This window comes from Colossoma macropomum, unplaced genomic scaffold (genome assembly GCF_904425465.1).
Source record: "Colossoma macropomum unplaced genomic scaffold, Colossoma_macropomum, whole genome shotgun sequence".
Lineage (NCBI taxonomy): Eukaryota > Metazoa > Chordata > Actinopteri > Characiformes > Serrasalmidae > Colossoma > Colossoma macropomum.
This window is the reverse complement of record NW_023494800.1, coordinates 14623582-14647325: the sequence shown is the minus strand read 5'-3', so window position 1 is coordinate 14647325 and position 23744 is coordinate 14623582. Positions and strand designations below refer to the sequence as shown.

Below are 23744 nucleotides of genomic sequence, written 5' to 3'. Positions count from 1 at the left end.
CAAAGAGAATTGGACCAAGGGATGTTTATCAATTCAAGAGCTTCAAACTTCATAGACCCTCCCATTTCCCAGAGTTATAAAAGTCAGCTTGACAGCAAACCATTTCATTTGACCATCTCTTCTCCTGTTTGAACAACAGCTGTGCAGAGTAAAATATCTCTTGTATTCTATTATCATATTAGCTCTGTTATGTATTACTCAGGTTTAGTTACTTTGTCTAAGTAATGTTGGTGATTTAGTTGATATTGATTTAATTGATTAATTGATATGTTCTTCTTAAATTTAAAGAAAATGCACTACATGTTTGTTAGTTTAGCATAAATGTAGAAATATGCAGCACAAATCTTAATATGTTACAGAGAATTACAAGAGTCAAGATCTATGTTTAAGTTGAGATGCACTGTTTCTTTGAAAATGGAAAGAGTCAGAGATATATAACAGTGCTGAACATAATTACCAGTTGTATTAATTAGTTCACACATGTCAGATGTATTAGCCTTACAAGAAATAGTGCTTAGGGGCAGAAAATATCTAAACAACAATGCCTTAAAATGAGCTGTTTGTAAAATATCTTGAATATCTTTCAGTACTCTGCTGACAAGTGTTCCAAGTCTGCAGCTTCAGTCATGCAGATCTAGAGCACTTGGATTACCTTGCTATAAAGTACCATATGTGCAAAAGAGCAACTGAATATATATGCCTAGATATATTTGATGTGTCTAGATGCATTTATGTTTAAAAAACTGCAACATAATGTACTCATTTTTTCTTTTTTTCAGAAAAATAGAAAAATTACAAACTACTATGGAAAACATATCAACTTTTACAACATTCATTCTGGATGGTTACGCTATCATGGACCAGCAGAAGCATTTGTACTTCATTGTTTTCCTTTTTCTCTATGCTGCAATTTTTCTACTGAACTCACTTCTGATTGTAGTCATCTACTGTGAAAGGACATTGCATGAGCCTATGTATATCTTTGTGTGCAATCTATCATGTAATGCCTTCTATGGTAGCACAGGTTTGATTCCTCATATTTTATTTAACCTCGCTACTCAGCTGCATAAGATATCTCTGGCAAATTGTCTAATACAAATATTCTGCCTGCACACTTTCAATATTATTGAACTAACTATATTAGCTTTTATGGGCTATGACCGATACATTGCAATTTGTCACCCACTGCATTATCACACCATTATGTCTCAAAGAAAACTTAAGATTTGTGTGATATTTACCTGGGTTTATCCTTTCAGTTCTTTTCTGTTATATGAGTTGTTAACAATTCGCTTGACCTTCTGCGGTGCAGTTATAAGCAAGACACACTGTGCAAATTTTGAACTTATTAAACTCTCTTGCACAGACATCACAATTAACAGCATAGTCGGGCTTTTAACTATGTCTATTTTTATGTTTCCTCAGATCCTCATGATATTGTTTTCTTATGCACAGATTTTGCGAGTGTGCATTTATTCTAAAGAATCCAAAATAAGAGCGATTCAAACCTGTACACCTCACCTTCTCTCTGTCTTGAATTATTTTGTTGGAATTTTCTTTGAAATTATACAAAGTCGCTTCAATATTAGCTATTTGCCTCATGACTTTCGGACGTTCATGTCTCTATATTTTATGTTATGCCCACCTCTGTTCAATCCTATTGTTTATGGAATGAGTGGTCGGTTGATAAGGAATCATGTTCGTCGAATTTTCTTCTGTAGAACGGTGACTGTGTTAAACATCAAGTATTGAAGTTAAATATTTTTTAAATGTTATGCTTATGCTTGGTAAAAATAGAGAGACCCAGCTGAGTGTCATCTCCTTTATCAAACTCTTTATTCAAAACATGTTTAATTAGATATGTTACATTTTAGTCTTTTAAATAAACAGTAGTTAAATTTGGATTTATTTTTCTAAACTGTTGTTAATTTCCTTGTAATTGAAAAAATAAAGGACTTGGGGTAGCCTGTGCACATTTACCATTCATAGACAAGCAAATTTTAAGGTATGATACTATCACAGCATGTTTTTCATAAAAAACAAGGTCTAGCTGGGCTATAAAATGTGGTCATGATAAAAACCAGTTCACTTCAAAATAAATTAGGCCACCTTGAATTCTAGAGTAGATAATGCTGTATGGACACCTACCATTTTTGTGAACCACCAAACCAATTCACAAATGTGAGGATTCAAACATATGTTCAACATCTATTGGTAAACATGTAAACACCTCATTTTACTGAGTTGATTGAAATAATCACCTCAGGAAGGACAAATGCAAACTCATCTTTTAATTTTGTAGTGAACAGGGTGAAAAAAGAGCCACTTGATTTGTCCTTTCAGATTGCATCTTTTGGCCTCTGCATGAGTTCTAACAATTAAGAAAAGTATCAAAAGTACTGAAACATAACTAAAACAACTCTATATTCAAACACTGACCAAAGGCTTTCCTCGCTGAAGAGTATGCTAGAGCAGTGTTTCTCAATCCTGGTCCTGGATGCCCGCTGCCCAGCTGTTTTTAGTTTTTTTTCCCTGCTTCCAACACACCTAATCCAACAAATCACTTCATCAACAGCACAATACTGAGTAACAGTGGCTGTGTTAAAGCAGGAAAAGCAGTCAAATGTGCAGGGCAGTGGGTCACAAAGACCAGAGTTAAGAAACATTGTGCTAGAGCAGCACTATCGGCCTGGTGGCCGTGTTAATTCCCCAATTACGGAAGACAATTAAACACATTTGTTTTTTGCTAAATAAAAGATATATTAATATTTAAAACATACGTTAAAAGAATCAATAGAGTTGATTCAGTACAGCTGTATTATCGAAATAAATGAGCCCCAAACCCAAAAGAAGAAGAGAGAAGAGGCTGTGTCAAACATTGGCACGTTTATACTGGACCACAAAGGGTACACACAGTGACCCGACACTATCCAGATTATGGCTCCTGCATGTATGCCTGGCTGGCTCCTCACTGATGACGGACTATGGCATTGAAGCTATATGCAAAGTGCACCGATATGCATACCTTGCAGCCAAACAGAAGCTCCTGAATGGTAGTGCTGCATACCCACAAAATTAGTGGCAGATGGTGGTCCTATTCTGATGGGCAGCTGCACGGTCAGGATATGGTTAAAATGTTCCATTATAGCTCTGGAAATGCAGATGTGGTTGGTTCAGAGAGTGATATCAGCCTCACAGAGTTAAGCCCTGCTACCACTGCCAGGAGCTCTTGCTGTGAAACACAATAGTTTCTGCTTTGCTGAGCCAGTTGACTCTCTCTATCTTCGTTTTTGGACCTGTAAGAAAACAGTGTAATGCTGTTATAAATGGCATCAATGTCGAGATTTAAGTGTGGTGAGGGAACACCAACAACACCAACACAGGACCTCGCTTCAGGAGTGTTTTTTTACATTTCATATAAAACATGAGGCAATAGGATGGTGTGACAATGTTGGCAAAGCCCCTGATCAATCAGTAGTACTAAGATGCAAGACCCAAATACTTCACTTCAGTGGTGACCAGAGACCCGGTGACTTCTACCTTTTCTGAGTGTGTGGTGACAGATGGGTTTGTTAAAGAGGCTAAACATTATCACTTGCATGTGCTATAGGCCCCACTCAGGGTGAACTTCTCCAATGAGAGGTCAGTGGTGTTGTTATTGCAAGGTGGTGGGTAGACGTCTGTCTTGGTGACTATGTTGAACCGCCTGTAGTTCTCACAATGATGAAATATATCAATAAAGAGTCCTTATGGATCAGTATTACATTCTGAATGTGTGTGCACGCTCGCTCAGAAACGACACTGCCTCCAACTATAAAGACAACATCATGCTTATTTTATATAGTGATAGAAAACGTGGTGTGGACATGCACACATTGCAACTACTCTTTTATTTTTGGTGAAAGGAAACATTGCTAAAGTCTCTGAATGCATTGCCAATGAGATGTTAGGTAAGATAGGATTAAGGCCCACCTCAACTTCTTTACCTACCTGTATGCTGTGCAGTCCTCACATTGGACTGTATACATAAACAAACATCAAACTGATTCCACTGAGGACTACCTGTGTACAGTATGTCCTAGTTCAGTGAACTTGGGGTGGGGCCCTGGAGTTCTTGCTTGGAGTTATTAAAGCGAAAGAATGAGTCTTTTTACAGAATAACTAAAGGTTTATTACAGCATAAAATAGGATTTTATTATAGTTTGTTCTATTTGCAGGGGACCGTAGCATGTGCAACAGTCTTTATTGAGTTGTAGGATACCCTGATGGCAAACCTTATACTGGTGAATCCACACTTCTCAAAATCATTATTATACATAGAGGCACTGGGGAGTGGGCCTCAGTGCTGTGCTGCTGCAGAGGGATTAGGAAAGAAGACCCATGCTTTTTATCAGCTAAATGCTACTTCCTCATGAGCAACGTTACTGTGCATGGGCATAAAATGGGACATTTCTGGACCAGAGAAAGACAATAGCAAAGCTGATTTAGTTTTGTTCAATAAAGCTCCAACCAGGAGAGGGTGCAACACATGGAGACGAGTGATGAAACCAAGTTTGCACTCATCACAGAAGTGTTGCCACCTTCTCCTTTTCCACAATGGCAACAATTAACATTTGACGCTACAGACTCTCGTATCATTTTAGCACCACAAGTTGCTACTAATAACTGCAATCAAGCAATTTAAAGCATTTGATTTTGATAATATTTTTTTGATTGGTGAGACCAGGCACTGGTAACCTTGGTTAAATTCAAAATTACACATAATTAAACCAATCAAACAAAAAGTAGTAGAGATCAAGTACTGTTTATTTTATTACTCTGATTTTGATACATGTAGCTGTTAAGTGGTGCATTTTTCATGCAATATAATGGGTGGGATTAAGGGGAGATTTTGACACAGTAGCCATACTTTCACTTAAGAAGTCTTTTTGCACTTTCTACACCCCTGGCAGTACTTGGTATTTTATGGCCTCTGCTGAATTTATAATTTTCTTCATGCATCTTTCTATTAGTGATTAGCTTAGCCCAACATGTTTGTAAGCTGTATACATTGTCTGAGAGCCCCCTGTGGTTGCAGTGGAATCCAGAAGACTCCAGTGTTACAGTATGGTCCAGTTTTTTTGTGCCTGTGTCATGGACATGATTTCTATGGCTTACAAGCCTGTCCAACAACACCAAACCTGATATCTTGTCATTCCTTCTCGCTGAAGGAGTTTCACTGGCGGATTTCTGTGAGTGGTCATCAAGCTCCACACAGAGCTGTCAGATTTTCTAAACTCAGCATGGCCTCCACCCAGACTGAAAGCTTGACTATGCTAACTACCTTGCACTTCAAAGCTTTCTTTTGCTCATGCTTTTTCTGGCATTTAATGGCACCATAATATCTTCTAGAAAGAAAATGTTTATTATTAGGGCAGTTTTTTTAGGCATGCCTACTTTGTACCTGCACTGATTGCCCATTTTATTAGACACATCCAGCAGTAGCTCATTTTGTACTGGACCACCATAGGGTGTTCATCTGCTGCTGTTTCTGTAGTTACTGCTGAACAGTCTCAGGCAGATTCTTCATAGTGTCATAATATACACTATACGGACAAAAGTATTGTGACACCTACACAAGCTTATATGACATCCCATTCTAAATTCATAAGCATTAATATGGAGTTGCTCCCCCCTTTGGAGCTATAACAGCTTCCACTTTTCTGGGAAGCTTTCTACAAAATTTTGGAGTGTGTCTGTGGGATTTTCGTCCTTTAATCTTGAACAGCATTAATGAGGTTCTAGTTCATCCCGAAAGTGTTCAACAGGTTTGAGGTCAGGGCTCTGTGCTTGCCAGTTCTTCAACACCAAACTCACCCAGCCATGCCTTTATGGACCTTGCTTTGTGCACTGGGGCACAGCAATGCTGGAACAGAAAAAGGACCTTCCCTAAACCGTTCCCACAAAGTTAGAAGCATACATTTGTCCAAAATGTCTTGGTATGATGAAGCATTAAGATTTCCCTTCACTGGATCTAAGGGGCCTGCTGATGTAAGGCTTTCATGTGGTTACCCAGCCACTGAAACCCATGTCATGAAACTCCCGGTCCACAGTTTTTGTGCTGATGTAAATGCCAGAGAAGGTTTGGAACACTGCAGTTATTGAGTCAGCAGAACATTGACAACTTTTATGCACTTTGCGCCTCAGGCCTCGGCGACCTGCTCTGTAACTTTACGTGGTCTGGGTTGCTGGGGTTCAATGAGCAATGAGACTGAACGAAACACCTGAATTCAGTGATTAAGAGGTGTGATCCACATAGTCCATATAATGTATGTATATTTTTTTAACAACAGGTGGCAGCAGAGGCATGTTAAAATGACCAGGAATAGGGCTTGATCATTGAAAGCCATTAAGCCATGTTAATCTCTGACATTAATCACTAACATTCAGTTTGGTGGAATCACAGATGGGTTTGGTGGAAACTCAGCTTTCAGGCAAATACAACGTAACACACTGGCCATTATTCTTCATTCATAAAAATATATTGTGAATTTGAAGTAAATAAATAAATTGCCAATAAATTATGCATATACCATACATGTAATTTAATGTTAAAGTTCATTTGATTAGTTCACCTCAATTGTGTTGCACTGGTATGAGTGAATCAGACACAGCAGTGCTGCTGGAGTTTTTAAACACTGTGTCCACTTATTGTCCGCTCTATTGGACATTCCTACCTTGTCGGTCCACCTTGTAGATATGAAGAGATCATAGCTCATCTGCTGCTGCACAATTTGTGTTGGTCATCCGTAGTCCTTCATCAGTGGTCACAAGACACTGCCCACAGGACGCTGTTGGTTGGATATCTTTGGTTGGTGGACTATTCTCAGTCCAGCAGTGACACTGAGGTGTTTAAAAACTCCAGCAGCACTGCTGTGTCTGATCCACTCGTACCAGGGCAACACACACTAACACACCACAACATCAGCGTCACTGCAGTGCTGAGAATGATCCACCACCCAAATAGTACCTGCTCTGTGAGGGTCCATGGAGGTCCTCACCACTGAAGAACAAGAGTAAAAGGGGGCTAACAAAGTATGCAGAGAAACAGATGGACAGTCTGTAATTGTAGAACTACAAAGAGCACCTATATAGTAAGTGGAGCTGATAAAATGGACAATAAGTGTAGAAACAAGGAGGTGGTCATAATGTTATGCCTGATCGGTGTACACTCCTGTTTTGTTCCTACACTCATTGGCCATTTTAATAGAAACACCTAATGAATAGATGCACTTCTTAGGTTTACAACTATTAACTGTATGTGTTGCTGCACAATTTATCAGCCCCACATGCCCTGTCCATTAACTGAAAAGGACCATCATAAGACCACTGCTGACCAGATATTATTTGGGTAGTGAACCATTCTAGACACACTGACTTGTTAGTGTGTGGTGCTAAAACCAATTTTGCATCAACAGATGGGCTTTCTCTGCACACCAGCAAGGTGATGCTACAAATTAGTCTAAATGTTTAATAAAGTTGCATGTAAGCATACACAATGTTTAAAAACCCCAGCACTGTTCCACACTGTGCCAATTACAAAACACTTGTACCAGCGGCTCACATACTCAAATGCTAATTCCATGTCAGTGTCAGTGATGTTTTGAAAATAATCTACCACTCAAATCATATCTGGTCATTGGTAGTCCTTTCAGAGTCCTTTTCCATTGATGGATGGGGTACAGAAGGCTGTTATATTGAGCAGCAACAGATGGGCTACAGCTAGTGACCATAAACCTGCAAAGTACCTGTATTCTAAATGTTTTTAACAAAAATGGCCAATGAATGTAAGTATATGTCGCTTTGCAAAATGAGAGAAGGAAAACACTTAAATTAACCTTTGTCAGTGTTACTACTTTTACCTTATGGCCTTTTCTCTGTTTTATCACAGAAAAATACATTTGACATAATTTATCTTCACTCTAAATGTATTGATTTTTGCAGTGGAACTAGAAATTTATCTCTCCTCATAAAAAATAAGGTGACATGGAAGACCAGACTCCAATCTGTTTGAATGGGGAAAGACCTAAAAAACCAAAACTGAAGGCCAAATTAAGGTTTCAAAAACATACTTAAAATCACTCGTGAAGTCTGACAAAAAACATTTGGCTCAGTAATACACAAAAAAATGCATTTTCTAAGGTTGTTCTGGCTACTGAGCTCGCACAGATCTCCACAACTGACGGGAGGGTTCTCCACTCACGTCATAACCAGCAAGCTGATTGGCTGCAAACAGTTGCCATGTCAAAATTTATGAGCTTTTCCATTCATATTTCAACCAGTGACCTTTTCTCCTCCTTTATTACCTCTTTAGTGACATAGACTTCCATTACTCGTTAGCTACATTAGCCTTGTAGCACCAGTGCAAAACCATAGAAGCAGACACCAAAACTTCCTTTTGAGCATGTGCAGACATAATCAATGGTTTTCTGCCTGAGAACCTGTAAATTGTTTTGCTTTGGCTGATAGGAACAACAGTCCTGTTCATTACAGTTATTATGAAAATGAAAAACATAACATATATGACTATACTGTCACATTTGATGTCACTGTTTAATGCAGTGATGTTGGCTTTTCATCACTAGAGCAATGGTGGCAGATTTTAAACTTAATCTGTCTGTCAATAGGTTTGCAGATATATTTGTAAAACAAACAGTACACAAAGAAACTTGGACACAGAAAACACACAAAAACCTTGGCCTGCCCTGTTGTAAAACATTATTTTACATTTCTTGACAGCTTCACTATCACCAATTTTATATAACAATACAACTTCCATTTTGCAGTTCCTACGACTTCCTTCCTGCAGTTATTATACTGAGGACACCAGCAGATCTAAAATCTAGAACTCTACATTGCACCTGTTTTTGCATTGACACATTCACACATTTCATAAGTATGAGCATGAATTTGAATTTTCTTTGTTTTTAGCACTGACATTGAGTTTTGTTTTAATTTAGTGAATCTGTATTGTTGAGTGCTTCTGTTGAGGTATAGAATTGAAATTAATGAATGATGGTTTTTATAAGCAGGCCCCCAGTAATGAACTTTCCACTGATCCTAATAAACAGAGTGAAGAGTCAATATAAATTGTTATTTGAATTGTGACTTTTTCAACTTTCTGCATAGTTCAGTCATTGACATGTAAACAAAGTCATTCAGAGTGGTTTGATGTGAAATGATTCACTGCAGAGAACCTTACTGACCTTGATTTCTTCACAGTGGTGGCAAAAGGAACCAGGGCTTGTGAAGTCTGCAAACAAATATAGCCATTTTATTTACTACCCAAAACCAGCAGGAAACCTACATGTCTTCTGAGTTTTTATGTGTAATGTTGATGATGGTAGAAAAGTGGTAAATCTGTTCTTTGGAGACAGTTTTGCCTTACAACATTCTGCATGTACCTCTCTCCCATTAATGGACTTGAAAAAGATATTTTTGGCCCAAACCTCCTCAAAGCTATATTGAAACAGCATCTCAGACTTCAGACAGTGTATTCATGACAATTTCATTAATAAATGTCTGTGAGGGAGCTTTTGGAACATTAAACTCTTCAGACGTCTGGTTCCTATCAACACAACTTTGAAGAATTCTGACTTGATAAGTTAGTCTACAATGGAGCTTCTTGCATCAAACCACTCTGAGTGACTTTCTTTACGTATAAAAGATTTAATTATAGAGCAGTTTAGAAAAATTGGTGGGATTCCCTTTTAAGTAAACAGTGCGCTTATACAATTCTATGTAAGTTTAGTACAGTCCTATATCTCTAAATGTAATATCTACCATTTTTATGAAGATTAATATCTTACAGTAAGGCTGTTTTCATTTGATGTGTACTTGAGAATTCAGTTCTGTTTGTTATGTCTCTTGTGCTAAACATTTCATTAGAAGATTCAAAAGTAAACCTAACTAAACCGCAGGAGAGCAATGAGGCATTAAATTTTGCTCCAATTAGGAGACCATGATTTTAACTGTCCAAGGCAGACTGCGTTTAGGGAGTTGAAAAGCTCATTTAAGAGGACTGTTTCAGGCCAAGGTAAGAAGACTGATAGGAACAATAGTCCTGTTTATTACTGTTATTATCTCAGCTGCTTTTGATTTTGTCTTATAGTAGAATGAGACATCACATGGAAACATTTCATGTTGTTGGCATTATTTATTTCTTGGCTAAGACTGCAAATGCACACTGACCTGTGAGGATACTGCACTGTAAGTAGTAAGCAGATCATATATTATTGTATTAACAATGAACTGAAATAGACTTCAATGTGTCATTTTTGTGCACTTTCTTTATCTTTCAGGTGTTTAGTCTTCCACCTGCATATCCCCTGGATCACGATGGAATTTGGGCCTTCAAAGAATTTCTCCCATAATGTATTCTTTTTAACAGGATTTACCTCACTAAAAGAGTACAGAACACTCCTTTTCATTCCCTTCTGCATCTTGTTCATCTTTGCGATCTTGACTAATGCTGCCCTTGTATCAGTCATTGCAAAACAGAGGACACTTCACTCTCCAATGTATGTGCTGATATGTTTCATAGCATGTGTGGATATATGTGTCCCAACTTGTGTTGTCCCACGAATGTTATTTAGCTTCGTATCAGGGATCAATGCTTGGCCTCGCACGTTATGCCTCATCCAGATGTTTCTTGTTCACTATGCTTGTAGTTTTCAGTCGACTATCTTGTTTGGGATGGCTGTAGATCGCTACTTTGCCATCTGCATGCCACTGCGGTACAATGATGTCATGAACTTCACAAACTGTATGATAATCACGGGTGTCATTGTAGTGCGTAACACAATCATTATAACAGCCATGATTGCGCTGGTTGGAACACTTACGTTCTGTTCTTCCAATGTTCTCTATCATGTTCACTGTGAGCATCAGTTGGTGGTCACTTTGGCAATCCCCTGTGAGGACACAACAAAGAACTACTTGGCTGGTTTGATCAGTTTCTGTGTGCCTACTATCGACTGTGTTGGAATCGCTTTGTCTTATATAACTATATTTGTCATAATTTTTCGGTCTGCAGCTGGAGAATCGCGCTCCAAAGCCATCTCGACTTGTACCACACATTTAATAGTCATCTGCATCACTTACTTCTCCTCCATGGTGGCCTTCCTGGCCTACAGAATCCAGTCGGGCCTTACTCCCGACCTGCGTGTCCTTATCAGTCTCATGTATCTTCTTCTTCCTGGTGTCTGTAATCCAGTCATCTATGGCATCAGGACTAAAGAAATACGGGACCAATTTATTAAACTTCTTCAGGTTAATAAAGTTAGTGTTTCCTGATTACTCTCATAGGATGACACCAAGAAATCCATGTATTAAAGTAAACAAAGCATGATATACAAAGTGCTATTTTTTTAAGACCTTGGATCAACGAACATGTTAATGATTAGCATAAGTAAATCTTTGATATACATTGTGCATTGAGAGGATTTTTTTTGGCCAGTAGTGTCTAAACTTTATGTTAGAGCTGTACTGATCCATCACAAAGAGTTTCAGTCATATGCAAATGTTTGAGTGGCTCTGCTCCCTGGTGATGACATGTTTTCTTGATTTTCTAAGTGCAAGTAAGTTAACACATCCTCTACAAAGAACACACACTTCTGTGCATCTTAATGCACAATTACTGTTTATTAGCTGAATTTAATACATTGGAAAAAAGTAAAAAACATAAAACATTGTATGAGCAGAACTTATAGCACATTTTAAATTAAACAGCAAATAAATAGAAATTGTGCACTACAATTAGCAGACAAATGTCATATGTGTGTTTTCTGTAGAGCATGTTAACTAATTTGCACTTAGAAAATTTTTAGAGCACTGGTGTTCAAACTCAAATGTACTGTCTAACTGCACAATGTAATAAATAAGAGTTCGATTAGAAATTTGCCTCTAGATGTAAAACTCCACTTTGTATGATTTTAATTTCCAGTTTCAGTGAGAACCACTGATCTCATTCACACATTTATGTGCATGCCTCTATTACACATTAAACACTGATGGTATGATATTATTTGACAGCAGTCACTGCTAGCTCACTGCAATGATTTGGACCTTTTAAAAAAATAAAGAGTGGTGAAAACTGTTCATCTTGAAAAAAAGGCTTTTATTGAAAGGATTTAATGCATTTAGAGCTTCAGTAAGAAAGAAAAGACATTCTGAGGACAAATAATATACAAAGTGCTGTTTTTAAGACTTAAGATTAACAAATATGTTAATGATTAGCATAAGTAAATCTTTGATATACATTGTGTATTGAGGGCAGTTAAACCGTTTTCTCTGCACAGTAATGTCTAAACTTGATGGTGGATCTATATTGATCCAGCACAAATATTTACAGTCGTATCTACTCAGTGAGGCCAATACACACCTGACACACATTCTCACCTGACTAGTCCCTACAGTGATAATGTTCAGAAATAACATTTAATAGCATATAACAGTTTCACTGCATGTAAATCACAGCTGAACGTACACAGTGCTCAAAATGCATACCATAATATCTACACCAGCACATCTACACTAGTTTAATCAAAGCACCCTGTCACTGCGAGCTTGAAACATGAAGCCAAAGACAGTATCTGTTACTGCTTTTGAAGCAGACTTAAAAAACCTTATTAGATCCTTAAGATACAGCACAAATAAGCATAATGACTGATTGAGTGCTGTTCAGCTTCACCTAAAATAACAGCAACACATTATCTGAACAGCCCCCTGTAGATGCTTTGTAGAAGCTGACTTTGCCTTTAACTTGCATTAAACTAATTATCGATAGATTTACCTTAATTTCTCCCAACCCTAAACCTAACATTCACTCTAACTCTGACCTTAACCTCAAGCCAAAACCTAAACCTATCCCCAGTCCTAAAGCCTAATCCTAACACTGCTGAGAAACAACTGTTTCACCACGCAGTTTATTAACACTATTTTTGTGTTTGAACAAAAGAAAGAACAAAGGAAAATAGCATAAAGTCCAATGTACATAAAGTCCAATGTACAACCAAACACAGGCAAAAATATCATTATTATATAATCTTCCATAAATGAGAAATTTTCATTGAAAAAGTTAAGTATTTGCAGCGCATCTCACAATGTTTATCATCACCCTCTCCAAGATTATATGATGAATTTATAAACTATTATCTATCGATTATCTTTTTTGCATCCAAACATTGTGCAGCTCACTATAAATATGATAAATAATCTAATAAATAAGTGTCAATCACTGAGGAACAGGTTACAACGCTACATTTTTGGAGGAACATGCATTAAATTGATTTGTCATATTAACTTCTGACAAATATCTGACTAGGTCCTTGGGTATCGACAGACATTCTTCCATTTCTGAAACAAGATCTATCATATAATGTATAACCAGTGCTGAAATTCACTGTGGATGTTGGGTTCTCTTGGATTTTAATTCATCTAACAAGCTCATTAAATGCTGGCACCTAATTAGAGTGTATCTCCAATTTAGTCTGCCTTTGGGGATAAATGTTGTTATCCCCGAAGGCTTAAACCAGAACAAACACTTCCTATTTGGATTAAAATGGATTAAAATGCATTTTGACTGGTTCTGTAAATAATGAGTTAATTTAATTGGTTCCTTATGGTATGGTATAATTGAGCTTTCTGTAACAACATTTTTCCCAGAGGAAAAGTGATAACATGCACCACATCATGAAGCTGTCTAAGTTTTAATTACCTGTTGTCTCTTTTGTATCAGAACCAAAGACTCTGAGACTTTGTAGACTTACTGATTAACAGACATTTAAAAAATGAGTACATACAATAATGTGAAACACTGGAATACTGATCATTGTTACTAAAACTCATTTCTCAAATGATGAAAAACTACTTTAGTGATAGTGTTTACATGGAGGATAAAAGAGAGCTCAGAGTCTAAGATTACACCCAGGTTTTGTATATGAAGCTAAAGAACCAAGCTTCTCTCTGGGTTTTAGTACCAAGGATCAGTATTTCAGGTTTTTTTGTGATTTAGCTGTAGAAAATTTTGCAACATCCACTGAGAAATATCTGACACACAGCTGATAAGCCTGTCTTGCTTATCAGAAGGAATGGAAATGTATAATTGTGTGCCGTCAGCATAGCTATAAAAAAATTGATATTGTTTCCTAGTAACATCACCTAGAGGCAACATGTACAAAGAGCAAAGGCCCTAAAACTGAACCTTGTGGGACTACACAAGAAATGTTACAAATTCTTGATGAATGAAGAGAAACCATGTACTGTTAACAAAATTTATACACTAAAATAGTAAAATTAAATACTAAACTTTAACTAAATATGATGGCATACTCAGTATTCAAGACAGTGGATGAGAACCATGATCAACAGTATCAAAAGCGGTACTAAGATCCAATAAGGCCAGAAGAGAAGGATTTTGTGCATCAGCGCTGAGCCTGGGGTCACTCACAACACGAATGAGACCAGTGCTGTCTCAGTACTACAGCTAGAACAAAAACCTGACTAAAGCTTCTTGTGAAACTTGTTTGATATTAGATATGCTTTTAACTGTGTGAAAACTTTTTTTTTTTTTCTTTAGAAATTTCACTAAAAAGGCAGGTTTGAAAGGTCTAAAATTATTTAGCAGGGAAGGATCCATGCTACTCTTTTTTAGCAGAGGCTTCACCAGGGCAGTTTTAAGCGTCTGGAAAAGCACCTGTTGACAGAGAGCAATTTACAATAGTTAAAACATCTCTTTGAACATGATTAAGAAGAGAAGTAGGGATAAGGTCAAGATCATAAATCAAAAGTGTGAGTGTCTACGTTATGCAACGGTCAGGCTAACGTGACTTTGCACATTCTTCTTTTTTCCTTCTGCTGCCTGCGAGTCCGAAGGAGGGCGGAGCTGAGAGCACCGTGCACTTTTACACTGATCCAGGATCCGCGACTCCAAACCCCAACACGCCTGAACAGCGATTAAACAAACTGCCTGGCTGATCTCAGATCACCCAAGATGGGTCGGTTGTATCAGCGCCGCATTGTTCACACAACAGGGTGCAGGGTCAGGTCAAATTACACTGAACACTGGTGATAACTAGACCAATTTAACTTCTGCTTTTCCCGTGCAATTCCGTGCATTTGGTCTAAGAAACTCGGCCACGACACAGGAGAGAAAATGTCGAAAAAGGTCGCTGTAGTCACCGGAGCAAACAAAGGCATCGGCCTCGCTATAGTGAGAGGGCTCTGTAAGGCAGGATACAGCGGGGACGTGCTTCTCACTGCCCGCAACGAAAAGCTGGGGCTCGAGGCAGTGGAGCTGCTGAAAGCAGAGGGTTATAAAAATGTATTCTTCCACCAACTCGACATCTGCGACCAGACCAGCTGTCTGGCGCTTAAGACTTTTTTGGAGAAAAGCTACGGAGGCCTGGATGTGCTCGTTAACAACGCGGGAATCGCATTCAAAGGTCGGTTTTAAAGGGAATTAGGTAGATTTGTCAAAATGCCCGCACAGGTCAGCGCTGAGCGGTCCAATAAACGATTATTCACTTGAAATGCTGCGTTTCTCGCGTTTGCTACTTCGCTGACTCCACAGTATGCAGAGAAAGCCATTCAAAGCGGTTTGATGTGAGAAACTCAGACCTCTTTACAGTGGTTGTGATAGGAACCAGACGTCAATGCCTCTAAAAGCTTCCCCATAGAAAGCACAGACTGCTATTACCAGCTATTACGAAGGGATTACGAATAGCTTGCAGTTTAGATATTATTTTAGTTTTACGATAAACGTTTGGCCTAAAACTTATTTTAAGTATGCAGAGTGAAGTCACATAAGTCAAAATAGCCATCACCACAACTGAAAAGAAATTTTCACTCGGTACGATTCTCTACAATGCACTATTTCAGCTCAATACAATGCTCAAAAATGAGTTTTTTTTACCTCTCAATGACTGAATTAAGCAGGAATTTTGAACATTTGCCGGAATTGCCCTTTACGTGTTGGACAGAAGCTGTGCAAGGAGAGGCCACATATGTCCCACATTTTCATTCATATCTTCCCAGTTTAGTATAAAAGGTGTCTTGCATGTTTTTAAAGGCCTCATATTCTACAGAAATCCTCGAGTTAATGTACCAAACACAGTCATAATTCATATTCACATCACCTTTCCAGCCTCTCTTTCTTCCTTAGAATTAAATAGATTGTTTTTGTGGTTGTGCACTAAAGGCTGATATATGTAAATGTTCTCTGTTCTAATTGGCTGTCCTGTATTCTGCCTCATTTAAAGGTCTAGACTGAAACACCACAGTAGGCCAAATAGGCAAATATATGTAAATGCATTTATTTTCACAAAACAGTCAACTTGATACAGGCAGTTTTTGCAGTTTCGCTTCTGTATGTAGCCAGTATAGATTGCAATAAGAACAAAGCAGGCTATTACTGAATTGATGCGCAGTTGTTTGTCAGAAATGAATGATGTTTCTTTCTTGTTTATTGTCTGCCTTTTAGTAAAGGCACCAGAGCCATTTGGGGAGCAGGCTGAAGTCACCATGCGCACCAACTTTTGGGGAACACTTTGGGTGTGCCATGCTCTCTTGCCTCTGCTGAGGCCCAATGCCCGCGTGGTTAATGTATCCAGCTTTGTCAGCAAGCGGTCACTTAATGAATGCAACCCTGAACTGCAGGCAAAGTATGACTCCAGTTAAAAATTCACAGTTATTAATTTCTTTTACCTTTTCCCATTCAAATGGGAAATCTCAAAAGGCCAAGACACGTTTGATGTCTAGTTTGCCTTTTTATTGTTGCTCTGTAGTTAGGAGGCTATGTAGCTAACAAGTAATGGAAATATATGGCACTCAAAGTATGTTTGGGTGACAGACACTTCTTTTATATTATATAGCTCCATAGCAATATCAAAGAAGCAGACTTTACACACCAAACACGTCTTGACTGGTCAACTTCATTTGGGACAAAGGGGATCGCCACGTAAATTAGATTTTTATAGTGAATCATTCCTTTAAGACCCAGTGTGGTTGTATTGTTTGTGTTTTCAGGTTTAGAAGCACAGAGATTTCAGAGGAGGAGCTTTGTCTGCTGATGGGGGAGTTTGTTGTTGCTGCGCAGAATGGAGAGCATAAGGCTCAGGGATGGCCAAGCACTGCTTATGGCCCCTCCAAGGTACAGTTCATCTGTAGATAAGACTGTTACAGACTTGTTTTACAGAGTAAGCTCCAGCTAGTTCAGAATGCTGCAGCCCATGACCTTATCAGGATAATGAACATATTACATTGATCTTATTCAATGTACACTGGCTTCCTATTATGTTCCATTTTGAAGTTTTTCTAATAATGTTTGAAGCTGATTCAGGATCAGATTATTTTTAATCATCACACAGCCATTAAATATTAATTATACATTAAATACAATACTATACAGACTGTCTTCACAATCCACACTGCTCACTTTACATTGCCACAATAATTAGAGATGTTGTACAATTGTATGCAAAAGTTTGTCTACCCCTGGCATTTTTTTAAAGTACAACCTCTGTAGCAAACTGTGTGTAAAATAAAATTTTCTGTGGATGTCAATGCACACATGTTTGATTAACTGTATTTAATACACTAGGTACAAATAAAATAGTGATTTTGGCATGTACAGAAGTTTAAACACTCTTCCAGTTGTACAGTCTCAGCACTTAACTTCCAAAAACTCAAAATCCACCATGAGCTACCTCAGTCTCCTGACTTGAACTTCATTAAAAGTTAGATCTTAAACTCACTGTCCATGTTAGACACAACTAGAAGAATTCTACAAGGAAGAGTAGGTGAAAATTCCTAAAACAAGAGTAGAAAGATTTTTAGTTTGCTACAAAAGCTGTTTGCAAGCTGTGGTACATGCCAAAGGGGGTACTGACTTAGCTGGGTGTCCAAATTTTTGCACATGCCATAATTACTGTTTCAGTTTTTTTAAGTTAATCAAATAAAAGGTAACTAAGCATGAACATTTGCTGAAAATGTTGCTATTTAAAATGAGCAAAATAAAAAGTTTGCTGCAGAAGTTGTTTACTTCTTTTCACTTAAAGTCAACAAAATATGGAATTTGGCCAGGGGGGCCTAAACTTCTGCATACAACTGTAGATGACTTAGTCAAACAAATAATATGACAAGTACAGTTCATCCTTGATGCGTAACACAAGCCATAAATTCAGTTCATAAATTAAATTATCCAATGAAATTCAGTGTATTGCAATGGGAAGGAAGCTGTTTTTAAAACAAGTTGTTTGTTAGGCAGAGTTTTAGATCTGGCACATATTTCCAATCTTGAAGCACGAGAGCCCACCCAGACCATGTCACAGAGCAGAGGCTGGCTCACTACCCTCTGGTATAGTGTGCTAGAGAATATTATGAATGCAATCTTTAAAATCCGGATCAGAATATATTTGTTTAGGCTAGCATATGCCTAGTTTAAGAAGTCTGTTTTATGTCCTAGAATTTGTAATTGTGCTTTTATTTGACGATAAAAGGCTGCAGTTCAGTTCCCCACCCAGATGAGCACTACACACTGTCGAATATGAGTCATAGTGATGTTACACTTGCATACCTCTGTAACATGATTAAAATTGAAAGCGTTTCTGGATAAGAGCACCTGCTAAATGCATAAAAGTAAATGTCCGTCTAGGTGCTCATGCACAGGTACTGACAGATGGGTTTTCCATTTCTGAAACAATGTTCAACATATAATGAGTAACCAAGGCTAAAATTCACTGTAGTGTACTGTTATTTTAATTCTTGAGCTAACAAGCTCAAGCTCATTAAGTGATAGCACCTAGTTAGTTGATCCGGTGTAATATACATTATGGAAAATTGTAGTTATCCCTAAAGGTTTAAACCAAAACACTCACTTCTGATTTGACTGTTTAATATAAACTGTTTAAAATATTTTTTTTTGCCTTTCCAGCATTTTCCTTATCTCCCTGTGGAAGAAACATTGAGATTTTTGACTATTATTATTAGTAGTAGTAATAGTATTATTAGTATTGTTATTAAATACTTCTTTTTGTTGACATCATTGATATAAAACTGTCTACAGAAAACTGTCTGACAGAAGGACAGAATAAAGAATGGATAATTTGTTGTTCTGATTCTTTCAGATCGGTGTGACGGTGCTTTCAAGGATCCAGGCTCGTGTTCTCAATGAGACAAGACCCGGTGATGGAATCCTCCTCAATGCATGTTGTCCAGGCTGGGTCAGAACAGACATGGCTGGACCGAATGCCCCAAAAAGCCCAGAGGAAGGAGCTGAAACTCCTGTCTACCTGGCTCTGCTGCCAGAGGGAGCCAAAGAGCCACATGGACAGTTGGTTTGGGACAAAACAGTGCAGGAGTGGTAGCAAATGAGAAAATGTAGTAACAGTTATTCAGGAATGTTAAACTGGCCAAAATAACAATACATGCACGTAGGTGTAACCTCTAGACCCAGCAAGTGTGAAATTCACAGCCTCCAAACTTTATAAATTCACTGGTAGTGATACGGTACATTTCCACCATTACAATCATTAGTAACACCAGCAGTTTATCCAGTTTTGATTTTCTTTACTGTGATATACTTCTTTAGTAATCTTTTTTAATTATTTCATACAGAATCATGAATGTTTTTTACTTAATTTGATAACAACAGTATTTCTTACATAGTTAAACACACATACAAACAGTGTCAAATGGTCAGAGAGAGAGAGGGAGCAGAAAAAAATCTGATTATGTAATATTATCTGTAAGATGAGATCCTAATGCATTTTAAATAAGTTCCAATTACTTTTTAGGCTGTAGGGTGTAACAGAATTATTGGCCAGAGTTAATGGAAGTTTCAAGTATCCCAGGATTAAACAATGGTATAAACTCAAAAATTGAGACAAACTGTATTTTATATGGGTAAATCATATGGGTTCACACCTATGAATGCAGTGTGTATGAAGTAAACCTGAGTATAGCTGATCCTGCATGGAATGAATCCTCCTTTTCATTAACCATGCTGGAGATAATATTCAGAATGAATCCATGAAAAGTACTAAAAACAAAATTATTTGAGGATGAACAGCAATAAAGAGATAAATTAATTGCTCCAGTACCTGTTGTTATACAAACGTTTAATAATAAAACATTTGCATCTAATCACCAATGTCTCTGTTTATGATTTGACCTGGTTTCATGCAAGCTGATCATTGACTCAAGCTTCCAAATGCTGAGTCAGCTTACGTGTTAAGCAATAAATTCTTTTTGTATGCTACAGTAGGCTCCACAAGCTTCTGATGATCAGTTATATTATTTGATGCAGAAGTCTTTAAATCCAGACCTTTAATTCAGATTCTGGTCCTTTGTGATCACTGAACTGTTGATGTAACTGAATGGCTAGCTTGTGTCATACTTATCAGCGATTACATACTTATCAGAAACTAGATTCAAAGTCTGGGTGTGAAACTGGTCTATTGCATCAATTATTATTATTATTATTATTATTATTACAGAATAAACAGAATTTGACATGAATGTGACTTATTTGCGCAGCCCTAGAGCAGTGAAATAACTGGCAGTGCAAGATGGCTGGATCTGCTCCATGTTTTACACCACACCCATAACACTCCTCAATGACTTGCAGGTATTCAAGTGTTATGTAACGTCTGGCTGGCCTATAACAGCTAAACAGAAACTGACAGAACAGGAAGTCTGCGCTGTTCGAACTTGGTAGTTGCAGTCTTTTTTTTCCTTTATTACATTTGACAGTTAAAGGAGCTGCATCTTTTGGCACCATGTCTAAAAAGGTAGCAGTTGTTACTGGTGCAAACAAGGGAATAGGATTTGCGATTGTAAAAGGTCTGTGCGAGGCTGGATTTGCTGGAGATGTAATCCTCACTGCACGGAATGAGCAGCTTGGAAGAGAGGCAGCGGAGAAAGTCAGATCTGCAGGACATCATGCTGTTTTCCACAAACTTGATATAACCAATCAAAGTAGTGCTCTGGAGCTGCAGAAGTTTTTGAAGGAGAACTACGGAGGACTTGATGTTTTGATAAACAATGCTGGGATTGCCTATAAAAGTAAGTGAATTTCAGTCAGCAATCAGCTTTGATGTATGTAGAATTTTATTTAATTATAAAAGTATTCTATTATGAATTAATTTGATTGCGTGAATCTAGGTTTATCAGAACAATATTCAGTCTTTTTATGTATCTCTTTTACCTTCATCATGAAATAAATTATATGTTTTTTTTTGTTAGGTAATGCCACAGAGCCTTTTGGGGAGCAGGCTGAAGTCACTATACACACCAACTTTTGGGGAACACTGTGGGTGTGCCATGCTCTCTTCCCCCTGCTGAAGCCCAATGCTCGGGTGGTCAATATGTCCAGCTTCGTCAGCAAGTGGTCCCTTGCTAAATGCAGCCCTGAACTGCAGGCGAAGTATTCAAACTTTTAACATCATCATTTGGCAGCATCTTGAATTTTTAAATGCAGTTTTAGTATGATTATTGTAGTAATTGCTGCAGTTATTTATATGGAACAAGGACAGGCAGATAAAGAGCAGAACAGAATGGACATGTTTGAGCAGTGGTCAACAACCCTAGTCCTTAAGACCTACCTGCTCCAGAAGTGCTTAATTGGCTGGTTTAGATGCATTGGTATTAGGTAAGGACTTTTACAGCCATGTGAAAGTCACTGTGTAGATGTACTTGGCAGCAGAGGGCAGCAAAGGACAGACACTACAAGTATTTGCTTTGGGAACTAAAATGGTATTTATTGGAAAACATATTTATTTGAGGATGTTATGACACTGTTGTCTGTTTGTTCACTGTGATTTCACTATTGAATAATCTTGGGATATGGCTAATAATTTTAACTTTGAAAATGTCTCACTCACATTGTCACATTGACAAAGCTTCTTTAGCCGACTCATGTTGACTATAATTGCTACATCATAATTATTGTAGTATTTTGTAATATTTGTAAGGATTTCACTAACAGTGTCACAAACTGTTTTATTATTATTACTCTAGGTTCCGTGACCCTGCATTGTCAGAGGAAGGGTTGTGTTCGTTAATGGATGAGTTTGTTGCTGCTGCACAGCGTGGAGACCACGAGTCAAAGGGTTGGCCAAACACTGCTTATGGCACCTCAAAGGTACTATTGAGAATTTTCTCTATCTGTGCTAATACAGACAATACAGAAATACTGTCACTTTCTCTCTCTCTCTCTCTCTCTCTCTCTCTATGTATAATGTTATGTGTTTATCTACCTATATACATACTGTCCCAAAAAGTTGGTATTCTGTTTGTCCTGTATTTAACTGAAAATGGTACAAAAATAGAATATTTGATGTTTCCCCTTATTAACTTCGCTGTTTTTTTTTATAACTATATGCGCATTCCAAAATAGGAGCATGTTTACCACTGCGTTACATCACCTTTCCTTTTAACCACACTTAATAATCATTTGGGCACTAAAGACAACAAATGATCCAGTTCTGAAAGCATAATTTTTTCCCATTCTTCTGTTATACAGATCTTCAGATGTGCAACCATACAGGGCCTTTGTTGTTGTATTTTGAGACCTTTCAAATAGGAGACAGGTCTGGACTGCCGGCAAGTTAGTCTAGTGAATGCACTCTCCAATTATGTAACCATGCTGTTGTAACACCTGCAGAATGTTTCTTGATGATGTCATAGGGAAATATGCATTAACATCCCTGGTAAAGACGGCATCTAAAAGGCAGCATGAGTTGCTCCAACATATGTTCAGCATTAATGGTGCTATCACAGGCAAGCAAGTTACCAATTAATACCCCTCAATACCATGACAGACCCTGGCTTTTGAACTTTATGCTGGTAGCAGTCTGGATGTGCATCAGTCCATTTCAGATGAGTTTGAGCCCAAAGACATCAGCAGTGTGTCTAGACACTGTTGATATATGACTGCTGCTGTGCACAGTACAGTGTTTATTGACCACAGCTTTTCAAAGTATTTAAGTACTGAGATGGTTTTTTGAACATTTCACAATGTTTCCCCTTTAATTGAGAAAATGTAACATTCCTTTTAAATGTAAAAGTAACATTCAGCCTAAGGCTTTAAAGTCTCATTGTTATCTGTTTGTTTTTTAATCATTACAGATTGGGGTGACTGTGTTGTCGATGATACAAGCACGTGCACTTACAAAGGCAAGAGCAGGTGATGGCATTCTTGTAAATGCATGCTGTCCGGGCTGGGTGAGAACAGATATGGCTGGCCCAAATGCTACGAAGAGCCCAGAGGAAGGAGCTGAAACTCCTATGTATCTGGCTCTGCTGCCAGAGGGAGCAAAAGAGCCACATGGATGTTTTGTGTCAGAAAAGACTGTAGAAGAATGGTAGCTCTATTGTTTACACCGTGGGTAGAAACTCACTGTGACTTTGCAGTTCTCAGTAAACTCCCTATGACTGGCAGGTACCTTTTATAGTTCAGTCACTGCTGCTGCTGTCTCCTGGATAGCAATGGATGCCTTTGATTTTTACATGATCACCTCATTAATTTCAGCTAAATGTTTTTTTTATTTCAGAAATAGGGGTATAATTGTTTGAGTATTGATTGGGGTATGAATAATAGGTGTATTAGTTGTACTTTTTTTTGATTTGTTACACTACATTTGAATGGACATCTGCCTTAGAAGTAGAAATAAAAGTCTGGTTTTTAGCCATATCAGGTGCAGTGG

The 23744-nt window shown here is 37.9% G+C and overlaps 4 protein-coding genes across 5 annotated transcripts; all 4 read left to right on the top strand.

Annotated features, from left to right (window-relative positions):
• Positions 1-804: 804 nt before the first annotated feature.
• LOC118820522 (olfactory receptor 1-like) lies at positions 805-1752 on the top strand. Its single transcript, XM_036588891.1, has one exon. The coding sequence runs from the start codon at positions 805-807 to the stop codon at positions 1750-1752; it is 948 nt and encodes a 315-aa protein (XP_036444784.1).
• A 7627-nt stretch (positions 1753-9379) lies between these two features.
• Positions 9380-11334, top strand: LOC118820521 (putative olfactory receptor 52P1). Its single transcript, XM_036588890.1, has 2 exons — positions 9380-9393; positions 10341-11334. The coding sequence occupies exons 1-2, from the start codon at positions 9380-9382 to the stop codon at positions 11332-11334; spliced, it is 1008 nt and encodes a 335-aa protein (XP_036444783.1).
• Positions 11335-15050: 3716 nt separating this feature from the next.
• Positions 15051-20181, top strand: LOC118820309 (carbonyl reductase [NADPH] 1-like). Of its 2 annotated transcripts, XR_005008249.1 has the most exons (5): positions 15051-15482; positions 16520-16700; positions 17065-17188; positions 19164-19733; positions 19833-20181. XR_005008249.1 is itself a non-coding variant. In XM_036588599.1 (4 exons), exons 1-4 carry the CDS (start codon positions 15194-15196, stop codon positions 19401-19403), a joined length of 834 nt encoding a protein of 277 aa, XP_036444492.1. In that variant the 5' UTR covers positions 15051-15193; the 3' UTR covers positions 19404-20181. The 2 variants fall into 2 exon arrangements, 1 of the variants encoding a protein (XP_036444492.1); XM_036588599.1 differs by having other exon boundaries at positions 19164-20181.
• Positions 20182-20708: 527 nt separating this feature from the next.
• On the top strand, positions 20709-23731 carry LOC118819847 (carbonyl reductase [NADPH] 1-like). The gene is made up of 4 exons (XM_036587790.1): positions 20709-21102; positions 21283-21463; positions 22057-22180; positions 23167-23731. The coding sequence occupies exons 1-4, from the start codon at positions 20817-20819 to the stop codon at positions 23404-23406; spliced, it is 831 nt and encodes a 276-aa protein (XP_036443683.1). The 5' UTR covers positions 20709-20816; the 3' UTR covers positions 23407-23731.
• Positions 23732-23744: the final 13 nt, after the last annotated feature.